Here is a 21,574-nt window from a genome sequence, read left to right as displayed (position 1 = left end):
CTCCCACCATGGTTTTGTGCATGGGAACGGAAAAAAAATGAGCATGACTAATAGTCTCGAAATCAGATTCACATAAAAAACAAAGGGGAGAAGAGATGTAACGCCCATGAAAGGGGTTGATTGTGGGGAAATGCTGCATTGGCTACTTTTCAAATAAAATTTTGGATTTTTGGTAGGGTTTTAATCCTCCAAACTTGGTGCCAAACTTTTTGGTTTGTTGATGCATAGCCTTGATTAACTGAATCAGTTAGCTCTATGCATTAGCCGGTAAGTAGATTTTTCCTCTTTTATCATGTTACCACAACCAAGGTCAGAGGAGAGGGAAAAGGAGAAATCTCAAGAATTGTTTCAGTTTCTTGAGTGGAAGAGAGGGATCTAAATATCTAATAGCTTTTGAATTTAGTTCTCCCACTTCGGATGGTCCTAGAGGTCTAGGAGGGCTAACAATCTTCCTAGAACGGAGAGAAAGAGCCCAACAGTCTTGAAACATCAGAACACGGGCTCATGTTATTCAATGGCAGGCCTGGGCGAATGAGCGAACTGTTATGCATGAGAAATTTATTAGGTCCATTTTCTTGTAAAAAATAGATCATTCATTTCGTTGCAAATGTGTGACAAATGTCCCAACATCACATCAAATGATAGAAATTCATTTATAAGTCACATCATTCAATTGATTGATGTGACCTGTAAATAGATTTTTACCCCTTGATGTAATGTTGGAACACTTATTATAGATCAACAAGAAAATGTATCATTCAAACAGCTTGTCCGTTCTGCATGTGCGTTCCTTTAAAATTCCTTTCCTCCGGCATTCATCAATCAAATTCTTGGGCGAAAAAAAAAAAAAAAAAAAAAAAAATCAAATTCCTCAGTCCCAATAGAACCCGCGAATTCCTTCTTCCCCTTTGATTTTGCGGAGAAAATGATGCTCTAAAGTATCAAACGATGATCCATAGACGTGTGCCTCTTGTACTACTGTCGTTCCTTTCTTTGATTCGATGTTTCTGTGGAGAGTCGTCCAAATGTCTTATCGTTTACAAAGAAGGTGGTGCTCCGGCGGTTTTCCAGTCTCCAAAATGCCCTCGTTGGACTCTATCAGCTGACGCTTTCCATAGACGGACGGTGAATTGTGAGGTTGCCTTGCTTCAGGGAAGGAGGAGGAGTCAGGAGGATCGCACTTTATGCTCTCTCGACCTGCTGATCCCATTTCCCGGCAAGTCCCTAGCCCTGTACAATTGACTGAGGATAGATAGGTTTCTTTTTCTCCTTCCTTATTCAAGGTAATAGGGGTTTAAGGCGTTCACTTGAGATTCAAATACTAAAGGAATTTGCAGGAAAAATAAAAGAAGGAACGATTTTGTAGTGTTTCTGGGGTAGTTTTAGTCTGTCTTTAGCGAGTCCAGTTGAGAAATTGTTTCTTCAGGCCGTTCAAAATGTTTACCTCCCAATACCCATTGCTTAAATGCTTATATTGAAACCTTGACTACTCTAAGTATTTAGGGGTGGTGAATAGGAAGATAGTTTTTCTTCTAGCTGCTGCTCTTTAGATTGATGTATTCTTCACCATCCTGTCTCGTTTAATGCATATTTCTAGCATTCCTGTTTTACTTTTTTGATGGTTGTGGATTACAATTGACGGCAGGCCTTGGTGCAATAATGGAGGTCGCATCGTTATGACCAAGTGGTCAAAGGTTTGAGTTTGGAGATGACCTCTTTGTGAAGCAAAACTAAGACTTTTACATATTGATCCTCTCTCAGAAATCAGACCCCACAATGGCGGAGCCTATTGCTCTGCGTCTGACTACTTTTTTTGGATGTCAATATGGCATGTCAATTGCAATTGTGTTTTTAATAAAATGAATGACTATTTTATCTTTTGGTTGCTGATTGCAAAGGGAGTTGATCAAGTAAGTTAAAATGTTTAGTCCATAGTTGTCATGGTGACAAGCCAGGGCGATAGAGGGGCAAAGGTGACATCAAGCAAGGCAACATGGCAACACCAGGACCCCTGACCCAAGGAAGGCCCAGAATGCTGAGGTGATGCCTTGACAACTTGGGTTTTTACATGCTGATTCCTGCGATAAACCCCACTCATTCGTGTCCATCTTCATTTTTGCTAGTAGAAGATGAAGGATGTTGCCTCAAAAAATGTGTTGGTTATGCCTGCTGAAGAAAACAGTAGTATAGTTGGATCTTTTAGAATTCATAGTGTAAGAGATTTTTTTAATGAGACAAAAAAGTGACTGGGTGTCCTGCCACCATGTAAACAGCCACAAGCTGTCAATGTACATAGAATTCTGTTGGACATAGAAGACATAAGTATGTTAACTTTTCTTTTCTAATGCCACACCATTCCAAAGGGAAAATTTAATTTTACCTTAAAAAGTGCTAAAATCATAAGAGAATGCAGAAAAAAAGCTCCAATTCGTTGCTGTTGACATACAGGCTTCCCTTGAGACTTCTTTTGCTTCCTTGTGATGAATGGTGGAGTTCACTAGATTTATTTTTCTAAATTTTACAACAAGGATTACTGTAACTTTTTAAGTTTGACACGGAGCAGGTACAAAAGGTCTTAAGGATGTACAAGTTGGAATCGTGGCAGTTTTTGATGGTCATAATGGTTATGAAGCGAGTGAGATGGCTTCGAAACTTCTGCTTGAGTATTTTACCTTGCACATTTATTTTCTTCTTGATGGCCTATATTCTGCTGTATTGAAGAAGTCCATGGGAAGATTGCTGCATGAGGGGGAGCTGAGTGATTTTCATGTACTTAACTGGGATCTGGATCCTGGAAGGTATGGTCTTGTTTTATTCTCTTTATGTCTATCAGTAGGTGCAATGCAGGTCCAGCAACAACTCATTGCTCTTGGGCTTGATGCCTAGCACCCAGAAAGCAGTACTTGACAGATGAAACATAAATCATACACTTCAAAGTTTCTACCTTAAGGTCCAAACTCACGTCGAACAATTATAAGTCAATATTGCATGTTTCCAACTTTCAAGTACCAAGCACCTACTAACTACTAAGTATTGACTACCAACTGCCAAGTAAAGTGAACAATTACATCACATAATTCATAAAAAGTTATAAACCAAAATTGTTGAATGCACGTAAATCTTGGGGAATAGTCAGATCAACGTTTTTTTTCCCAGATGAATAAAAGAATTATATTACAAACAACAACAGCCTTGAAAGGAAATACAAAAGGATTGAGTAGGGAGGGGGATGGAGCTATGTTAGGAGGGGGAAGAGCTTTGCAAAATAGAAGGATTTTGGTCCTTGGTAACCGCAATGTGCCTGTTCCTTGGGGAACTTATTACTAATCTAAGGGCTAGAAGGGGTATCTTGGAACTGACATTCCTTTGGATGGCCATCCAAATGAAGCCTATGGAATGAGATTTGGAGGTCCATCGATGAAGGTTTTGTTCCACCAGATGTGAGATATAGTGGCCCTGAAACTAGCATCCTAATAGTATCAACAACATACTAACCAAAAAAAGAATATATAGTGTGAGCAACATTCTTACCCCCCCCCCCCCCCCAAAAAAAAAAAAAAAAAAAAGTGTTAGCAACAGTTGTACCCTTAAAGGTGTTAACCATTGGCACTCACGATTAAAGATTAGCGGCCATCTATTTTGAAACCAAATAGAGGAGAGGTCAAGGTTCCAAATAGTCAAGGATTTGGGGCAAGAGAAGAAGAGGCGAGGGATACCTTCAAGGCTAGAGGTACAAATAGTGTAGCGGAGGGGTTGGTGGCTAAGGCGGTGGGAGAGAAAGGATTGGATAGGGAGACAATGAGATGGGGCTCTTCAGGAGGCAAACGAGTGTCTAGAATGCGCCTTTTCACCATATAAGTTTGGACTAGGGGATCTTTGGGGTAGGGGAGCAAAGAAGGTTCCAGGTAGAGAGAATAGGCCATTTTTGGAAAGGAGCCACAAGATTGTGTTTGAGGGGGAGGGGTAGTTTGGGGGATAGGGTAGACCAAATGGCATCTATAGATGGAGGGTTGGGACGGGGGAGGATACCAAAGCCTGAGGTAAGGAAGGTGGAAAGGGGTGTATATTTGGCAATGGCAAAGGAGAAGACGGATCTAGGACCCACAAGGTGGTAGATGATAGAGGGTGCCAGGGTTCTAGCTAGAAGGAGATGTTCTCACCATTCAAGATATGAATGAGATAGAATGGAGGGCCAAGGGGCATAGTTGCAGAAAATTTTGCCAGAATCAAGAGGGATTGGAATTTGGAAGTTAGGGGAGCAATCTAGATGGAGTTATCTTTGAGGAGGTAGGAGTACATGCAATTGACCTGGGTGGAATCATGTTTGGAGTCAACTTTCCAAACAAAAACTTTTGTTGTGTAATCTTTTAACAATGAGTGAAAATAGGGCCAAAAGGAGATGAAAAAAGGGTTTCCCCCTCTCTAAACCAAATTTGGAGCCCTTTCTCCCAATACTAAACAACATTGTTCAAGTTGTAGCTTCTTCATAAAAGGCATGTGACCCAAAATATTGAGACCTTGATACCTTGACTACATCTCAATTGAGATATGATAGTTTCATATCTTGTATGCTATCTTCAACCAGATTGAGATTTTTGAGATTTTTGTGATCTTGAGTCTTGACAAGGTTTTGAACTATGCTCCAAATGATGCTGTTGTGCAGCAAATCAAGATTCAAATGTTGTAAATATATAGATGCATAAGCAAAACAAGTATACATACAAAATACCTTCATTAAACATCACCAGCTCCAGCACTAGCACCACCTGCAACTCCACCTCCACCAGCACCTGCAGCTCCACATCCTCCACCAGCTCCTCTATGTTGTTGAGCTCTAGCCAATTCCACATGATATAAGTTTTCAGCAATCGCTTCCTGCACCTCTGAAGGGACTTGGTGGCGCTTGGGTGTATCTACATAACCTCCAACGCAGTGTTGCTTGAACCTTCTATTACCTCCATGGATGACTCTATCACAGTAGTTACACATTGTACTTTGTCATCTTTTGCCCATAGGGACTCCATGTTGCCAAGCAATATCCTCATTTGCATTGTCTAGTATTAGGAAATAGGAGAAGAAAATGATACAAAACATATAACTAACTATTCTCATAAGTAGAAGGAGAAATTGAAACAAAACATATAGCCAAATATCCAAATATAAAGTTTTAAATATTTAAACAAACAATCCCGTTTATATCTGAAATTTGAAGTCCAAATCCCAAATATAACAAGAAATCCATATCCCAAATTCCCAATAAAAATCCATAATCCATATCCAAAATTCCCAATAGAAAAGTATAAATCAACTAGCTATAATCATCATCAAGCAAATTGGTAGCAAGTGGGAGATCTTCTCGAAGTTGTTGTTGCTCCGAAGAGGTACTTGTTGTAGACCAGACCTCAAACCATAATCATCTACAATATTTTCATCATCATTCAAATCTTCCACTCGTTCCATGTCTCCATCAAACTCAGATTTATGTTCCTCAACCATCCTCTCCAAAGACTTGCGAGGTGAGTAGCATAAATTAACTTCAGTGGGTGTTGATTCACTTGGTTGACCTCTCCTCAGTCTTTTCTGGCCCTCAAGTGATGTAGATGCCCCCATAGCTATATTAATAGTGCTCTAAGTAAGATCACCCTCAGGATGGACAAAATCATCAGGCTGACTAAACATCCACTCACTACTTCAGTCAAGCTCATCAAGGAGTAAGGGTTCATAATTTCTATAATGTAATCGCCTTTCATTGAACCTTTCTTGAAAACGACAATTGTACTAAATAAAAATTAGATCATTTAACCGCTCATGTTCTAGTCTATTCCTCTTCTTGGTGTGAATTTGAATTCATAAGCAATTGAAGAGAATCCTAAGTTATTCTTCCAAAATTTAAACTTAAAAGTATTTAAATAATTAAATCACTTGATACTTACAAACTCAAATGTGCACCAATTCCGTTCACAACCAGAGGAGGCACAACAAAGGCCTAATATCCTCCATGCAATCCTTGTAGGCTCAAAAACATTTCCTCCATGTGTATCCCACCAAGTACCTATATAATAATAGAAAAAATACATTAACATAAAAACTAGAGTTACAAACAAAATAAGTATAACTAAAAACAAAAAGCATACAAGTAAAAACTTATATGGGCTCATAGTTGTATGTTGTTTGATATTCTTAGTTGTATGTTGTTTGATATTCGTACTTTTGAAGAAAAGACCTCTAACTTTCTTGTATTCACTTGCTTGGTGCAATACCTTATCATGTAGATTTACATTAGACACTAGTCTTGCAACAACTTCATTGAAAGAAGTTTGGAGAGAACTAATCAACTCACAATCATCCACAACATTTAAATTGTAGAACTTCCCAGGATTCAAAAATAAGGCTGCACCATATGGAGGTCTCTCCATCTGACACTCCCATCGCCTATCAATTATTTGTATGATTTTTTTTAGAGTCGTTATTTGCCTCCAAATTTGTCCTTTATTCTTCTCTTAGCTTTTTGTTTGGCTACAAACACTTCAGGCAATGTGGGTCTTTCACTAGCATTTACAATCTTCAATACAATCGTAAGAGGTTGTGATGCTCTAATGCAATCCTCCACACCATGCCAAAATGCTATAGCAAATGTTGTTTCAACTACTTTCTTCCCTGCTTCTGTCTTAGACAAATTGGATTTTGTCCACTCCTCAAAAATGAATAAGTGCCTTAAATCATCCTTGTGTTTCAATAAGCTTTGGAGTGTCAAGAATGAAGTGGTAAATCTAGTCACTACAACCCTCACAAGATCCCTGTCATTTGTCTTTTGTCTCAAGGCCTCTAGCAATCTTTTGTGCCTATAAATGAAAGTGGTTATTCTTTTCGTTTGAATTATCACCCTGTTATGTTGCTTCAAATTTCTAATGTCTTCTAGCATCAAATCAAGACAATGGGCTGCATAGGGAGTCCAATATAATGTAGTCCTCTTCTTTATTAATAATGCCTCTGCTGCTTCGTAATCTAAGGCATTATCAATCACCACTTGAACTATATGCTCTTCCCTAATTTCTTCAACTTTTCTATCCAATAACTGAAAGAGCATTTTTACATCTTGCACATGGCTAAATGCATCCATAGAACTAAGGAAGAATGTTCCCTCTGGACAATTCACAAGAAAATTGATGAGATGCCTACCCTTTTTATTAGTCCACCCATTAGACATGAGTATGCGTCCATACATCTTCCAATACCTTTCATAACTTTTCCTCATCTCCATCGTTCTTTCTTTTGCATTCTTCAATAAAGGCACCCTGACTTCATGGTAGGTTGGGGGCTTATACTTAGAACTATATTGTGCAATAGACTCCACCATCACCTCAAAGCTTTTAGCTTTAATTGCATTGAATGGAATGCTACACTGATACACCCAATCAGCGATATGATTATCCACTCTCTTCTTTTCTTCCGAGGATCTCATTCTATTCAAGATTGTTGTTTGAGTAATACCTTTTGCCCCCCTATCATCAACAACTTCTTCAGGGGTGCGTCTAACGTGCATATCCATAGGACCCCTTACTAGTGCCTTAATGAAGGCACTTTTCAATCTCTTTGATGCAGTCCCAGAGCTTGGTTTCTTGGAGGACACCTCAAACCCAACACTAGGACACGTCCCTCCTTCAAGAGAGTCAGGAATAGAATGTGCTTCTCTAGTTACTTGTTGAACATCATCTAAATCAGTAACAACTGCCCTCTTCTAATTTCTCAACAACATTGCATTTAGCTCTTGAGCAATTGCTACAGTGGTCTTGGTGCACTTTGCAACATCCCAATATCCACCCACTAGATGTTGGTTTAATCTTCTAATTCCTCCTTTAAGGTCTCTGTTGCTCAAAGTGCATCTAACTATATTCCTATAAGCCACATTTGGCCAATACCCATACTACCTTGGGTCATTTGACTTGGCCTTTCTCTTTAAGTCTTTGGAGGGATCATAACTTGCGTCACCCCCACTAGCAATAGGCATCGGATTATCACTCGAGGCCATTATAAATAACTAGGAAATATCTACAAATAAAAACATTAACATATACATGTAATCAGCCAAAATAAAAAACAATAATAATAATGATGATACCACAAAGCCAATTAAACATCTATGAAGCTTCGACGTTGAACTACTCAAATGTCATGTCATTTATTACAAAATTTTCTAGAGTCACAAAGCTTGATGATTCACACATGAGTGTGTCTTCTAATTCTTTTTCAAAATGAGGAAAGTAAGAGAATCTCAAAAGCAACTATTAGAGCATGTGGGCATTCAATAACAGGTCATACAAAGTCCCCAATGGCAGATCATATTGATTAAGCATTTATGAATACAGAGAAAAAAAAGAAAAAAGGTTGAGAATCTCATAAGCAACAATCAGAGGCTTAGAGCATGAGGGTATTTAATAAGAGTCATACAAAGTCCTTAATTAAGCATTGTTTATTTCTGGAAAAAGATTGTGAGTTAAAAAAAAAAAAATGTTGAAGACATACCATTGCCTGAGAAGATGGTGAACAAGCATGTAAAATATCGCTGGAGTTTACTGCAAATTGATCATTGATTTTGTTAAGATTATTAGGCTTAACAAAATCATGGATTAACGAAAGAAAAAAAAAAGAAAAAAAGGGGAAGCAGAAGAAAATGGCGACTCCAACCTTTGTCCTTCGCCGGAGTGCCCCTGCAACTTCAGACTATTGGTGCTGCAATCTTGCAACTAGTTTGTACCAGATTTTTTTAGGGGAACAAAAAGGATAAAGAAGAAGAAAGAAGTTGCCGGAGAGAGTAGAAGCACCTACTGAAGTGCCGCTGCAATTTGAGATCATTCCAATGATGTTATTCTCTTCCCTTGAGTGCCTCTACAACTTGAGACTATCAGTGCTGCAACTGGTTTGTACATGATTTTTTAGAAGGAAAAAAAAGGAAAAAGAAGAAAGAAGCCGGAGGGAGTAGAAGCACTTACCGGTTGGTCGCCGCAAGCCTCTGAGTTATCGCTAAAAGTGCGGACTCTCAGTCGTCAATGGGAAGAGAGGAACATAGAAAGAGAACAATGATATTGCTTTAGGGCTTTAGACTTGAGTCATTCGATTGTTCTTTCCTTTTTATTTTATTTTTATTTTTTAAATTTAACAATTTGATCCCATGTAGCATCACTATAAATATGCATATTGGTGTTAGTAAAAAGATAGCAGAAAATAGGAACGATGAAGGCAATGAATATATTAAATCAAAACTGGAACCGTAGCTGCCTTAAATGAACGAATACAGCAGGCCTATTTAACAACTTCATACAACTGAAATATAAAAACTAACTCCTAATAACCAGGACTCTAGTGCTCAACGTCTTCAACAATAAAGATAAATATTGAGCATTATTTTGAATTCAAAAAACAGCTAAAGAAACGGGAGTTAGGAGTTGTAAGTTGTAACAACTTCTACCAACGTTCCTCTTGACCTATTCTACTCTTAATAACAACTTCTACTAACGTTCCTCTTGATCCATTCTACTCCTATATTTTTGGTGCATTCTCAACACTCCCCCTTGCTCCAAAATCACACACACCCAACAAAGACCTTAGATATTTGTGTTTATTTCTTGGCAAAGGTTTTGTCAAAATATCAGCTGCTTGTTCTTCAGTGTTGCAGTACTTAAGAACTATCTTTCCTTCAGCAACAAGTTCTCTAATAAAATGCACCCTTATATCCACATGCTTAATCTACCATGATACACATGATTTTTTGACATGGCTATTGCTGATTGATTGTCGCAATAGATTTTTGTTGCTCGTTTTGCTTCTAACCAAGCTCTTCTAGCACTCTTCTCAACCTAACACCTTGACACGCTGCTGTAGTTGCTGCCATATATTTTGCCTCTAATGAGGATAATGCAACAGTTGCTTGTTTCTTTGAGCTCCATGAGACTACTCCTGAACCAAGGCTGAAAACGTGACCTGAGGTGCTTCTTCTATCCTCTAAGCAACCAGCCCAGTCACTATCTGTATATCCAACCAGCTCACATTGCTTCAAGTGTTCATACCAAAGTCCAAATTCAAGTGTTCCTGCCACATAACGTAGAATACGTTTTGCAGCTCCAAAATGATGCTTTGAAGGAGAATGCATGAACCTGAAAATTAAACTCACTGAATAGGAAATATCAGGTCTAGTGTGAGTTAAATAAATTAATCCACCTACTAGACTCTTGAAGTGATGTTCATTTGCTGGTCCTGTGCCATCTTCTAGTTGCAATTTCTCATTCATATTCATTGGCGTGTATGCTTCCTTACATCCCAACATATGGAACCCTTCAACAAATCCGTAGCATACTTCTTTTGTGAGATGAAGATGCCCCTTTCACTTGCTTCATTTCTATTCCAAGAAAATAATGCAACGATCCTAAATCGGACATTTCAAACTCATTCTTCATACTTGCTTTAAACTTACCAACCAAAATTGATAATGAGTTCATATATATCATATTATCTACATAGAGGCTAACAAATAGAGCATCATTACCTTCCCTTTTGATGTACAATGTGGGTTCGCTTTTGCTCCTTTCAAAACCATTCTTGATGAAGTAGGAGTCTTATCTTTCCATACCAAGCTCTTGGGGCTTGTTTTAATCCATAAAGTGCCTTCTTTAACTTGTATACCTTCATTTCTTCATTTTGAATTTCAAATCTGTAGGTTGTGTTACATAGACCTCCTCCTCTAACTCACCATTAAGAAAGGCTGATTTAACATCAAATTGATAAACTAACCAACCCAATTGTGCAAAAAGGGCTAAGAGAGTTCTTACAGTTTCAAAGTGAGCAACCGGTGAGAATGTATCTTCGTAATCTATGCCTTGCTATTGAGAATACCCCTTCGCCACTAGTCGAGCTTTGTGCTTTTGAATGCTTCCATTTGCATTGTACTTGGTTCTGAACACCCACTTCAAGTCAATTGCTTTCTTATTTTTAGGCAATTCAACTAGCTCCCATGTGTCATTCTTTTTAATTGCATTTAATTCTTCCTCCATAGCTTGCTTCCATTTTGCTTTTCTGATTGCTTCTTCAAAGGAATTCGGTTCTGCTACATACAACGCTTGTGTAGATGCATAGATGTCCTGCAAGGATCTGTAGCCTCGTGGTCCTTCTTCATCAGTTGAGCTTGATGACTTTGAAGGTGATTTGCTTGTTGAAGGCGTAGTGGGTGGTGTTGAGACATTCAAAACTACCAAGTGACGGAGGTTGTGGTTGACTATCAACTTGGTCTTGCTCCTCATCTACTGTGTTGTCTTGTTCCACATGGCTATTTCTTGAAGGCGAATCATTCCTTCAGTGTCTTCATGCCACGTCCAATGACCTTCTTCATTAAATATTACATTTCTACTGATGATGATCTTCCCACTCTCAGGATTGAATAGTCTGTATGCTTTTGAATTGATACTATAACCAACAAATACACACTTTATGGCTTTGTCATCAAGTTTGCTACAAATTTGAGAGTTGATTAAAGTATAAGCAACACTTCCAAAAATCTGTAAGTGGCTTACCCCTGGTCTTCTACCTGTCCATACTTCATAAGGAGTTTGATTTGGAACACTTCTTGTTGGTGAGATATTTAAGAGATATACTGCTGTAGCAACTGCTTCTCCCCAAAACTGAGTGGGTAGTCCTTTTTCTTGGAGCAAGCTTTGTGCCATCTCTACCACTGTTCGGTTTTTGCGCTCAGCTACTCCATTTTGCTCCGGAGTGTATGGAGCATTAAGCTCCCTATGAATGCCATGCTCTTCACAGAAGGAGTTGAAAGTTTGTGAAGTGAATTCTCCCCCTCGATATGTTCTCAGTGCTTTAACCAAAGCCTTGAATTTTTTGAAAGCATCAAAAGCTTCATTTTTTGTTCTGCAAAAAATACACCCAACTCATTCGACTATGATCATTAGTTAAAAGTAAGAGATATTTACTTCCTCCAAATGTCTCTGTCTTCATGGGTCCACACAAATCTGCATGGATTAGGTTGAGATTGTGTGGTGCTCTCCATGCCTTTCCAATAGGAAAAGGTCTTTTGCTTTGTTTCCCAAAAATGCAGGCTTCACATACTCCTAAAGCATCAATCTTGGGCATCCCTAGCACCATCTCTGATTGCTGTAGTAGCTTCATGCTGTTCAAATTGAGATGGCCATACCTCTTGTGCCAAAGTGTTGTTTCTATTTCTCCTTTGGCAGCCATGAGATAATTCTCTAAACTTGAAAAATTAACTAGAAATAACTTGTTTTTTGTCATATTAATTTCAGCTATAACTTGGTTAGCTTCCTTGGTTTTGATCAAGCAAGAAGAATTATCAAATACCAAATAGTACCCATCTAATATTAATTGCCCCACACTTTACAAATTTTGAGATAAGCATGGAACAAAAAATACATTGGTAAGGTAACTAGTCTTACCATTTACTTTTCCAACTGCAACCGTACCTTTCCCTTCAACTTGAAGTCGTTTGTTGTCACCAAGTGTGACATTCATCTTGTAGCTTTCATCCAACTCCTTGAACATGATTTTTGTCCCTGTCATGTGATTTGAACACCCGCTGTCCAAGATCCAAACTTGTTGAGGGTGAGGTTCTTGTTCCACCAGTGCCATGAACAATCTGCAATCATCTTCTTCTTCACCAGGTTCTCCTTCTTTAGCATAATTAGCTTGAGTTTGTTTTTTCCAGCAATTTGCTTGAACATGTCCATACCTTTTGCAATAATGGCATTGAACTCCTTGAGCTCTTCCTCTTCCTTGTCCTCGACCAGTAATTCTTCCACGACCTCTGTCATACGTCTGTCCACGACCTCTGTCATATGTCTGTCCACGACCTCTACCATAGGTCTTCACGCTTTAAATCTTCTGCTGCTGAAGCGTACTCCCCCTTAACATGAAATGCCTTTTCTTCTATTTTTTCTTCTGGCCGAATGATCCTTGCTTCATGTGCTTGTAAGGATCCCATTAACTCATCGAATGACAGTAGAGTTAAATCCTTTGATTCTTCTATAGCTGCAACAACATGATCAAATCGTGAAGTTAAACTTCTCAAAACTTTAGTGACAACGATGTGATCATTGCATTTTTCACCATAATTTTGCATCTGGTTCACAATTGACTTAACTCTAGAGAGAAAGTCTTGTATTGTTTCATCCTTCTTCATCATTGATGTTTCAAACTCCCGCCTGAGAGTCTGTAGTCTCACGGTGATGACCTTGCTATCCCCTCGATACTCTCGCTGCATTGTCAACCATGCTTCCCTAAAGGAAGAAGCACTCAAGATGGTTGGAAAAATATCATCATGGATTGCCTGTTGCAATAAATAAAGAGCCTTTGCATCCCTCTTCTTGTTTTCTTTCATCTTGGCAGCATCATTTGTCTCGGCAAGGCCCTCCTCAACTAACTCCCACAAGTCTTGAGACTTGAATAAGGTTTGCATCTTCACACTCCAAAACTGGTACTTTTCCCCGTTGAACAAGGGAATTGGTAGTTGCGATGATGAAGATCCATTTGTTGCTGCCATAATCACTCAATCCTTCGTGTTTCTCTCTTTACGCCCAGTTAAGATGGAACACAGCTCTGATACCACACTGTTAGTAAAAAGATAGCAGAAAACAGGAACGATGATGGCAATGAATATATTAAATCAAAACTGGAACTGTAGCTGCCTTAAATGAATGGATACAGCAGGCCTATTTAACAACTTCATGCAACTGAAATATAAAAACTAACTCCTAATAATCAGGACTCTAGTGCTCAATGTCTTTAACAATAAAGATAAATATTGAGCATTATTTTGAATTCAAAAAACAGCTAAAGAAACGGGAGTTAGGAGTTGTAAGTTGTAACAACTTCTACCAACGTTCCTCTTGACCTATTATACTTTTAATAACAACTTCTACTAACGTTCCTCTTGATCCATTCTACTCCTATATTTTTGGTGCATTCTCAACAATTAGTTCCAACCAATAGTTGATTTCCAATTGGAATCTAATAAGCAATTAATTCTTTGCCTTCAATTTGGCATCTTTTATGTTTGGTCATAAAAACAACAAAAAGTCGGTCGCCTATGGGTCCAAGGCATCTGAGGCGCCTCAAACCCCAAGATGACTGCCTTATGGTCTATAAATAAGGCGACATGTGATTTAAGGCCTCCGAGGGCGCTCGGACGCCTTGGTGATGCCTTAACAACATGTTTGCAGTCCATATGTTGATCGGACTGCAGGTGCTTATAATCCCTTTAGCTCTGATACCATGACAATAGGTAGAAGAAGAAAGATAGAGAAGAGCTTGAGAGAAAGAGGAAAGCACAAGAGAGAGAGGAGAAGAAGTGAGATTGATCGAGAATTTGTGGGAGTCATCACTCTTGTTGTGAGGATCTCCAAGTATTTGACTAGGCAATTAGGTGACAAAGCGGCGCTTAGGCGGCAATAAGGCGACCAAAGCAATTGGATAAAAAATGTTCAATGCAACTACTTTTAAATTACTTTTCAATACAACTACTTTCTATAATAAGCTAAACAAATATTCAATAGTCACATCGTCCCAAAAAAACAAGCATTCAAAAATCATAATTATAAAAATTATTCAAAAAAGAACACAAACATAAGTTAATCTCATCAAACCATGGTTGTCAAACCGTCCGCCTAGGCATTTACTGATTCATTGATTCTTAATGTTGAGTATGACTCATGATTCACATTCTGTTGCTGACGGGCATGGGGGTTCTATGTCACTTTGGGCCTTGGAGTTCTTTTGCAGATTGGGCGTCAATTAAGTGGTTCAAAACAAGGCGGTTGAAAAACCGCCTTGCCACCTAGGCGGACGCTTTGACAACCATGATATGGACTCAAATATCTCCCCAAAATTTGGCTAAATCTCGAGCCCTAATTTCCTTTCCCAAAATGCCCTTTAACAGAAATAAACTTGACAAAGGAAATCCAAAGTCTGAGATTGGGCGTCAATTAAGCGGTTCAAAAAAAACCGCCTTGCCACCTAGGCAGATGCTTTGACAACTATGATATGGACTCAAATATCTCCCCAAAATCTGGTTAAATCTCGAGCCCTAATTTCCTTTCCCAAAAGCAAATAAACTTGACAAAGGAAATCCAAAGTCTGAGATTGGGCGTCAATTAAGCGGTTCAAAAAAAACCGCCTTGCCACCTAGGCAGATGCTTTGACAACTATGATATGGACTCAAATATCTCCCCAAAATCTGGTTAAATCTCGAGCCCTAATTTCCTTTCCCAAAATGCCCTTTAACAGAAATAAACTTGACAAAGGAAATCCAAAGTCTGATGTATAAATGGAGCATGGACATTCCGGCTGTGCTTGTACTCAATTTGCATGACAAAGTCAAATGTGAACCAAGAACAATAACAATGAGACACTAGTTTCCAATGTAAGAAACAATATAGTAATAAAAGCTTAAACCAGGTACATATTAAGGAAATGTATGGAACCTAAATTACTTCCATAGGCCATCTTCTAAAAAGATAAATTGTAAAAATAAAAACCAGCAATACGATATACAGGTCCACTGGCTTCTGCCAAAAATTTTGACGTCAATTAGGTGAGCTTTGATCACTGGACCCAAATGTGATTCCATTTGGGCCTGAACTAATTGTGATCTATCTGGCTGATGCCTGGATTGGACAAGGTTGACCATTGCCTATTCATGATTTCACCATTTATTGTGGGCCAAATGTTCTTGAAATTTGATATATTTGTCCAAAAAAACATCTGTGCAATGTAGATCACTGTATTTTGACAGGTCTAAGTGGGTGCTGCCTGAGATTTTTGATGGAACATTTCACATGGAAATCTTGAAGGAGTCATTGTTGAGGGCTATTCATGACATTGATTCAACATTTTCCAAGGCACGGATAATTTTCTTATGGTTTATTCTCCATTGTTATTTCATTAGCTTCATTTTTGTTACACTAAATGCATGTAGGAAGCTCTCAGAAGCAATCTTAAGTCAGGATCTACAGCCACCATTGTTCTTATAGTGGATGGGCAAGTTTTGGCTGCCAATGTTGGAGACTCAAAGGCTTTCCTATGCTCCAAAGATTATCAGTCTCCTCAAGAAGCTAGAGGTTTGAATTTTATGCAAAAATTCTGTGGTTAATTTCATTGATCCAAGATGTCTAAAGACTTGTATGATTGACATTCTTAACAGAAAATTTAAATAACTTAATGTGGTTCTGATGTCTACGTAGCTTAAAGTATGGACATCAGTAGCTTAAAGTATGGGTCCATTGTATACATATCCTTGTCAATTGGAATAGCATGTCTGGATTAGCATTTATCAACCAATTCAATATGATACAGTCAACTGTGTACTGATACTGATGATACATACATTGAAAGGTTTTGTGAGAGTGTCTATTCGATACCAACCGATACACATTGAGATACCCATTAAAGGCCCATGTGACTATCAGACAATGGTTTTGTTTTTAGGTTTAGAGAGATTCCTTAGAAACTTTTGTCAAATATAAGTGTTGTCTTGGTCCTTCTAGATAGGTTATGAGTTCATCTCATTTGACATACTTTTTTAGTAGTTTTGTATTTTTAATAATTTAGTGGTTATGACTTGTGAGGCAGGTAATGAACTCCAGTGATTTTTTATTTCCTGCATTTGGTGCAATGTTTGGTTGGATTTGGCACTTGTAAAATGTAGGCAGTTTATCAAAATTGTATACTGTAGGAAGCTTATCAAAAATGTATAAGCGGAGAAAGCGCAGTGGCGTCACATCGCCTATAGAAGGTGCTGGGAGCTTGAAGTTGGCAACCTCGGATAGAATGACGCATCTTTTGGTAAAGGAACTGACAAGTGATCATCATCCTGATAGAGAAGATGAAAGATCCCGAGTGGAAGCTGCTGGTGGTTATGTTGTTGAATGGGCAGGTGTTCATCGAGTCAATGGTGAGCTAGCAGTGTCTCGAGCCATTGGTGATGTTTCCTTTAAAAGGTAGGGCATTCTACTAAAAGATACAGTTTAGCTTGTCTCTCTCTTCTCTCGAGGCATTTCAGTGCTGTTTATGGTGCAATTTCTACTGGGATGAAGTAAATTCTAACCATTTCTAACCTGCCATGTTCAGACAGTCCATCTCAAAATAATCAAATTCTTTTGGTTGGCTATCTACCTAGCTTGTAAAATAGTGCGTGACTGTCGTTCATGGTAATTGAATGCAAGTTTTCTGTATATTAAAGAAAGTGAAGCTTCTGAGATGCTTTTTTTTCTATTCAATGAAAAATATACCCTCTGAGTCCCTGTCTCCTGCAATTACTATCCCTTTGAAGAAAAACCATTACAAAGAAAATAGTGGTTAATGTATGAAAGGTCCCTTGTTTTCCAATATTGTCCTTCCAGCACTTGATGTAAATAACTTTTCAGATTCCCTAATTAATTCAAGTGTTTATGTGGTAAATGTACGAAAACTTGTTATGTAATGAACAAACAGTTTGTGACAGCCATAAAAAGAAAGACGAATAGGAATGAGCTAAGTGAAGATGAATAGGCATGAGCACACTAGAGCACCATGCCAAATTATTGTTGTCACTGCATCACTAACGAATTGGAGGGCACCTGGATGCAAGAGGACACCGACATGGCCCCTATGTGACCCACAGACCGGGACCTGACACCTAGGTGATGGCTTGACCACCATGGTGCCAATCCTATGCCCATCAAATCTAACTGTGGGTTGGATTATTTCAAGCTTAATCCAGATTAACAAGCTGGACCGACCTAGAGAAACCAAAAATTGGATTTGGTTTAGCCACACCTGAGTTGCACCCCTTACACATATCCTTTGCATGACTCTTTCAGTTTTGTACTTCCATGTGTACTTCTTTTGCTACCAGTGTTCATAGTAGCAAGTAGGAACTTATAAACTAGAAATGAACTTTCTTGTCATTCTTTTTCTTCTGCTTCTTTTCAGTTATGGTGTAATACCCGCACCTGAGGTGACAGATTGGCAACCTTTAACTATTGATGATAGCTATCTGGTGGTTGCATCAGATGGCATATTTGAGAAGTTGACGACACAGGATATCTGTGATCTGTTATGGGATGTGCATGTAGAAGGCAATGAAAAATCAAATTCCTTTTCTTCATGCATGCACTCGCTAGCTGATTGCATAGTGAATATTGCTTTCGAGAAAGGAAGCATGGATAACTTGGCTGCTGTGGTGGTTCCATTGAGACCAACTGGTTTTTCTGGAAAACTGGTAATGGAAAGATATGATGAGGAGCGAAGCATTGATTCCTCTGCTCTTGGACTGCAAGAGTTTGTTAATTCAGAGCCAGGTGACTTTTCCTATTGTGGTTTTCTCATTCAGCTTCCTAATTAGCAATTTTAGTTGCATCTTAAGATAGTTTTGCTTGCTATGGTTATAATATATATAGATTTGCTGTAACAAGGCATGATTCTATGCAGCAACAACAAGCCTTTTACCAACTATGGATCCTTACTTTCCATTCAGCTATATTTGAGGCCATATTGGAATCAAGGCCTATGCTATGCATATCTTTTCTCATCACTTCTCCTAACTCCTAAGACTTGGTTCTCTTTGCACTATATAATATTATCATGATAATTAGTTAACTAAATCTATAATTATTGTAGTTGTTACTATTGTGGTTTTCTTCTTATTTACTGGTTTAGTTATGATGTGGGTTGCATGCTGCTTTTGGTATCACGAGTAACTGTCCAAGCATATATATAATCTTGGGTCTGCATCAATTTTATTTTTTTTATTTGTTTTTAACAAAGGAGAGAGAAAAAAAAAAAAAAAAAAAACGGTCGTGTGGTTGTAACATACGTATACTAAAAGCCTGGAAGGAGAGGTAGGACCCCTGACACTTGAAAGTGCTGAAGGAGGTACAATTGTAGCCCATAATGCCACAAAAACCCTCCTGTAATAACCCTTAGCAAGCAATTAGCCAACTACCCTGAGAAAGAAATGTTAAGGAAAAGCGTGGCCATCTAAAGCATCAAAATCAATTCCCAGAGTGGCTTCTTCTTTGTTTCTGGCCGTTTCAACAACTTCAATGCCTTTTTGGTCCTGATTCTTTGGTCCTCCTATGTTGGTCCTGATTCTTTGGTCCTCCTTTGCTGGGCCCAAATTGATACCTGACCTCCAAGCTCCTTAATTCTTGCCTAATACACTTCATTTTGTGGGGTTACTACTTTTGCTGGTGGCAAGAACTTCTGCAATAACCTTCTCAAATCTTGACAGATGCACTTTCCCAGCAAGTCCAGGATTGGAGTCGACCAGTAATGCTGCTGATGAATTATGGAGACTTGTAGTTTAGTGGAGTGACAGAATACTTGGTGGGTTTGGGATTGAACCTTCTTCTTGATGTTCCACACACATTATGATCTTGATCTTCCATGCCCCTTAGGCCTTCTTAGTCACCAAAGGGTTCTCCATACCAGAGGCTTTCACCCCCTGACCAAGTCATATCATGGAAACAGCATGAGTAGCCAAGGTACTAATAGACCAACGACGCTGAGAGGAGCAACAGAAATAGGGGTAATCAAGGATGTGTCACCCTCTACCTTCACTTGATCATCACTGGAGATGCTTATATTGATATTAAGATGCAAAAGATTATGTTTTGCAGCTTGAAGTCCTTTTTATTTCTTTTGTGATTCTTTGTTATAATGTTCTAAAATGGTCCATAAGTCTGGATGTTTATAAATATCCTGTAGCGGGAGGTTTCCTAATTTGAGTAAGACTGAGGTTTCCTAATTGGAGGCTTGTAATGCCCCTGTATCGAGAAGCGATTTTATTCAGATTTAAAGAATTAGAAGAACTAGGGACAGACCTATGATAACCTTAAGAAAAGTGGTGAGAAAGGATATGCATAGCTTAGGCCTTGTATCTTAAACCTTCAAACAAAGCAGATTGGCAGGGAAGCATCCATATAGCTGATCCTGTTTAGTTGGGACAAGGCTTCTTGTTGTTTTTGTTGTTGTACCTTGTTAATTTTCATATTCAGTTCTAGATTGGTTTTCTATTCCTTCTTGTATTTATAATTTTTTCCCTACTCAGAGTAGGACTTACTCAAATTGTAACTATAAATAGCCATTGTGGTGTATGAATAAATCATACTTTTTGAGCAATAATTCTCAAACTTACGACTTGTCCTAATAGCATTAGATATGTGAAAATTTAAACATGTTGGTAAAGTTTATATATGTAAACACTCATCCAAGATCCTCAACTTCTTTCCATGTCGTTTCTACATTATTCTTGGCAGATGGTTGGCAGAGTCTGACTGTGCATTTAAGAATATCAGTATGATAATTTTTTTTGGCAATTGATTAGTAACTAATATATCAAATTATTATTGGAAAAGATGAAGTTAACAGTAGCATAGGCTGATGAGAGCAAACCTAACAAAAGCATACCAAAAAACTTACTGTAGTCTGTTCATTAGCCATGTCTGTGATGTGTGTTGGTGTGGTGGAGTGTGGACTGCTGAATTCATGGTTCTGATTTAATCTAGTTCAAGTTACCTAACAATGCTGACATGGTTTGATTATATTATAATTATTAATAATCTTTTAAGCACTCCATCATCTCTCTATTGTTGGATTCTTTCATTTTATCACAAAGCTTCTGTCAATTTCTATTTTCCAAAATTATGGATGCTTATCTAGAAGTCCACAGTCTACTGCCAGTTCATGTCCAACTGCAACTTATTAACAAATGATTGTAATAGTTTTTTAACTACTATATCGTCTCTTTATTGTTGGATTTATTTCTATTTTACCAAAAAACTTGCTGTGAATTTCTATTTTCCAGAGTATAGACGCTTATGTAGAAGTCCACAGTTTACTGCCACCTTATGCTAAACTCTATTTTGTTAACAATTGATGCTTGCTATGTTGCTGACTTGATATGTTTATTTCTGGTCAGCTAACATCATCAGCTCTGGCCTAGTACCGGTGAAGCATACTCAGCAGGCTCTGGCAAATGTCAACAGGTTATTGGTAAGTCTTTCAGGCAAGCATTTACTGCTCTCACTCTCTCAAGTAATTAACTTCATTATATCTTTTACATTGACTGTTTGAATTGCACAAGTAGTGCCTGCTATACAGAACAAATTATATTGACATAACATAGGTTTGCTGAGGATATCTCAGAGATTATCTGGAAACTTTTTATGTATATGCTCCTACACCTCCCTGTTCACTGTAAATTTTAGTTCTGTGAATGCTTTTATAACTAGAAAATTGAGCTGTTGAGGGCCACGATGATGTATATTAATATACACATGAACTCATGGCACATGCAGCCTGCACATGTAAGTGGTTTCAGAATTGTGATTCTAGAAACTGGAAAGCATCAATAACACCTCGACAAATAAGTATTTACCCAATACTTCAACTCGTCACATTTTTTCTTTACATATTTGATGTTGGAAAATAGATTTGTTTAAGCATGTACGTGGAAAAAGAAAGCCCTTGTGAAAAAAAGAGTTCGATGCAATGAGTTCGTAAATCAACTATGGTGTTCAAT

The 21,574-nt window shown here is 38.2% G+C and overlaps 1 protein-coding gene across 1 annotated transcript in view; it reads left to right on the top strand.

Moving 5' to 3' along the window:
• The first annotated feature begins 786 nt into the window (after positions 1 to 786).
• The window catches only part of LOC149028486 (uncharacterized), a 68,076-nt gene continuing 47,288 nt past the window's right edge, over positions 787 to 21,574 (top strand). Inside the window, exons 1-7 of the mRNA XM_089137067.1 lie at positions 787 to 1,216; positions 2,564 to 2,798; positions 15,806 to 15,911; positions 15,989 to 16,130; positions 16,745 to 17,009; positions 17,983 to 18,350; positions 20,972 to 21,045. Of these exons, the coding sequence (XP_088993193.1) occupies positions 949 to 1,216; positions 2,564 to 2,798; positions 15,806 to 15,911; positions 15,989 to 16,130; positions 16,745 to 17,009; positions 17,983 to 18,350; positions 20,972 to 21,045 (1,458 nt within the window). The 5' untranslated portion in view covers positions 787 to 948. The remainder of the gene's footprint in view (positions 1,217 to 2,563; positions 2,799 to 15,805; positions 15,912 to 15,988; positions 16,131 to 16,744; positions 17,010 to 17,982; positions 18,351 to 20,971; positions 21,046 to 21,574) is intronic.

This window comes from Hakea prostrata, chromosome 1, assembly GCF_041222555.1.
Source record: "Hakea prostrata isolate BN-2017 chromosome 1, UWA_Hpros_2, whole genome shotgun sequence".
Taxonomy (NCBI): Eukaryota; Viridiplantae; Streptophyta; class Magnoliopsida; order Proteales; family Proteaceae; genus Hakea; species Hakea prostrata.
Note: the sequence above shows the minus strand (reverse complement) of the source record. Positions and strands in the feature narration are given on the sequence as shown.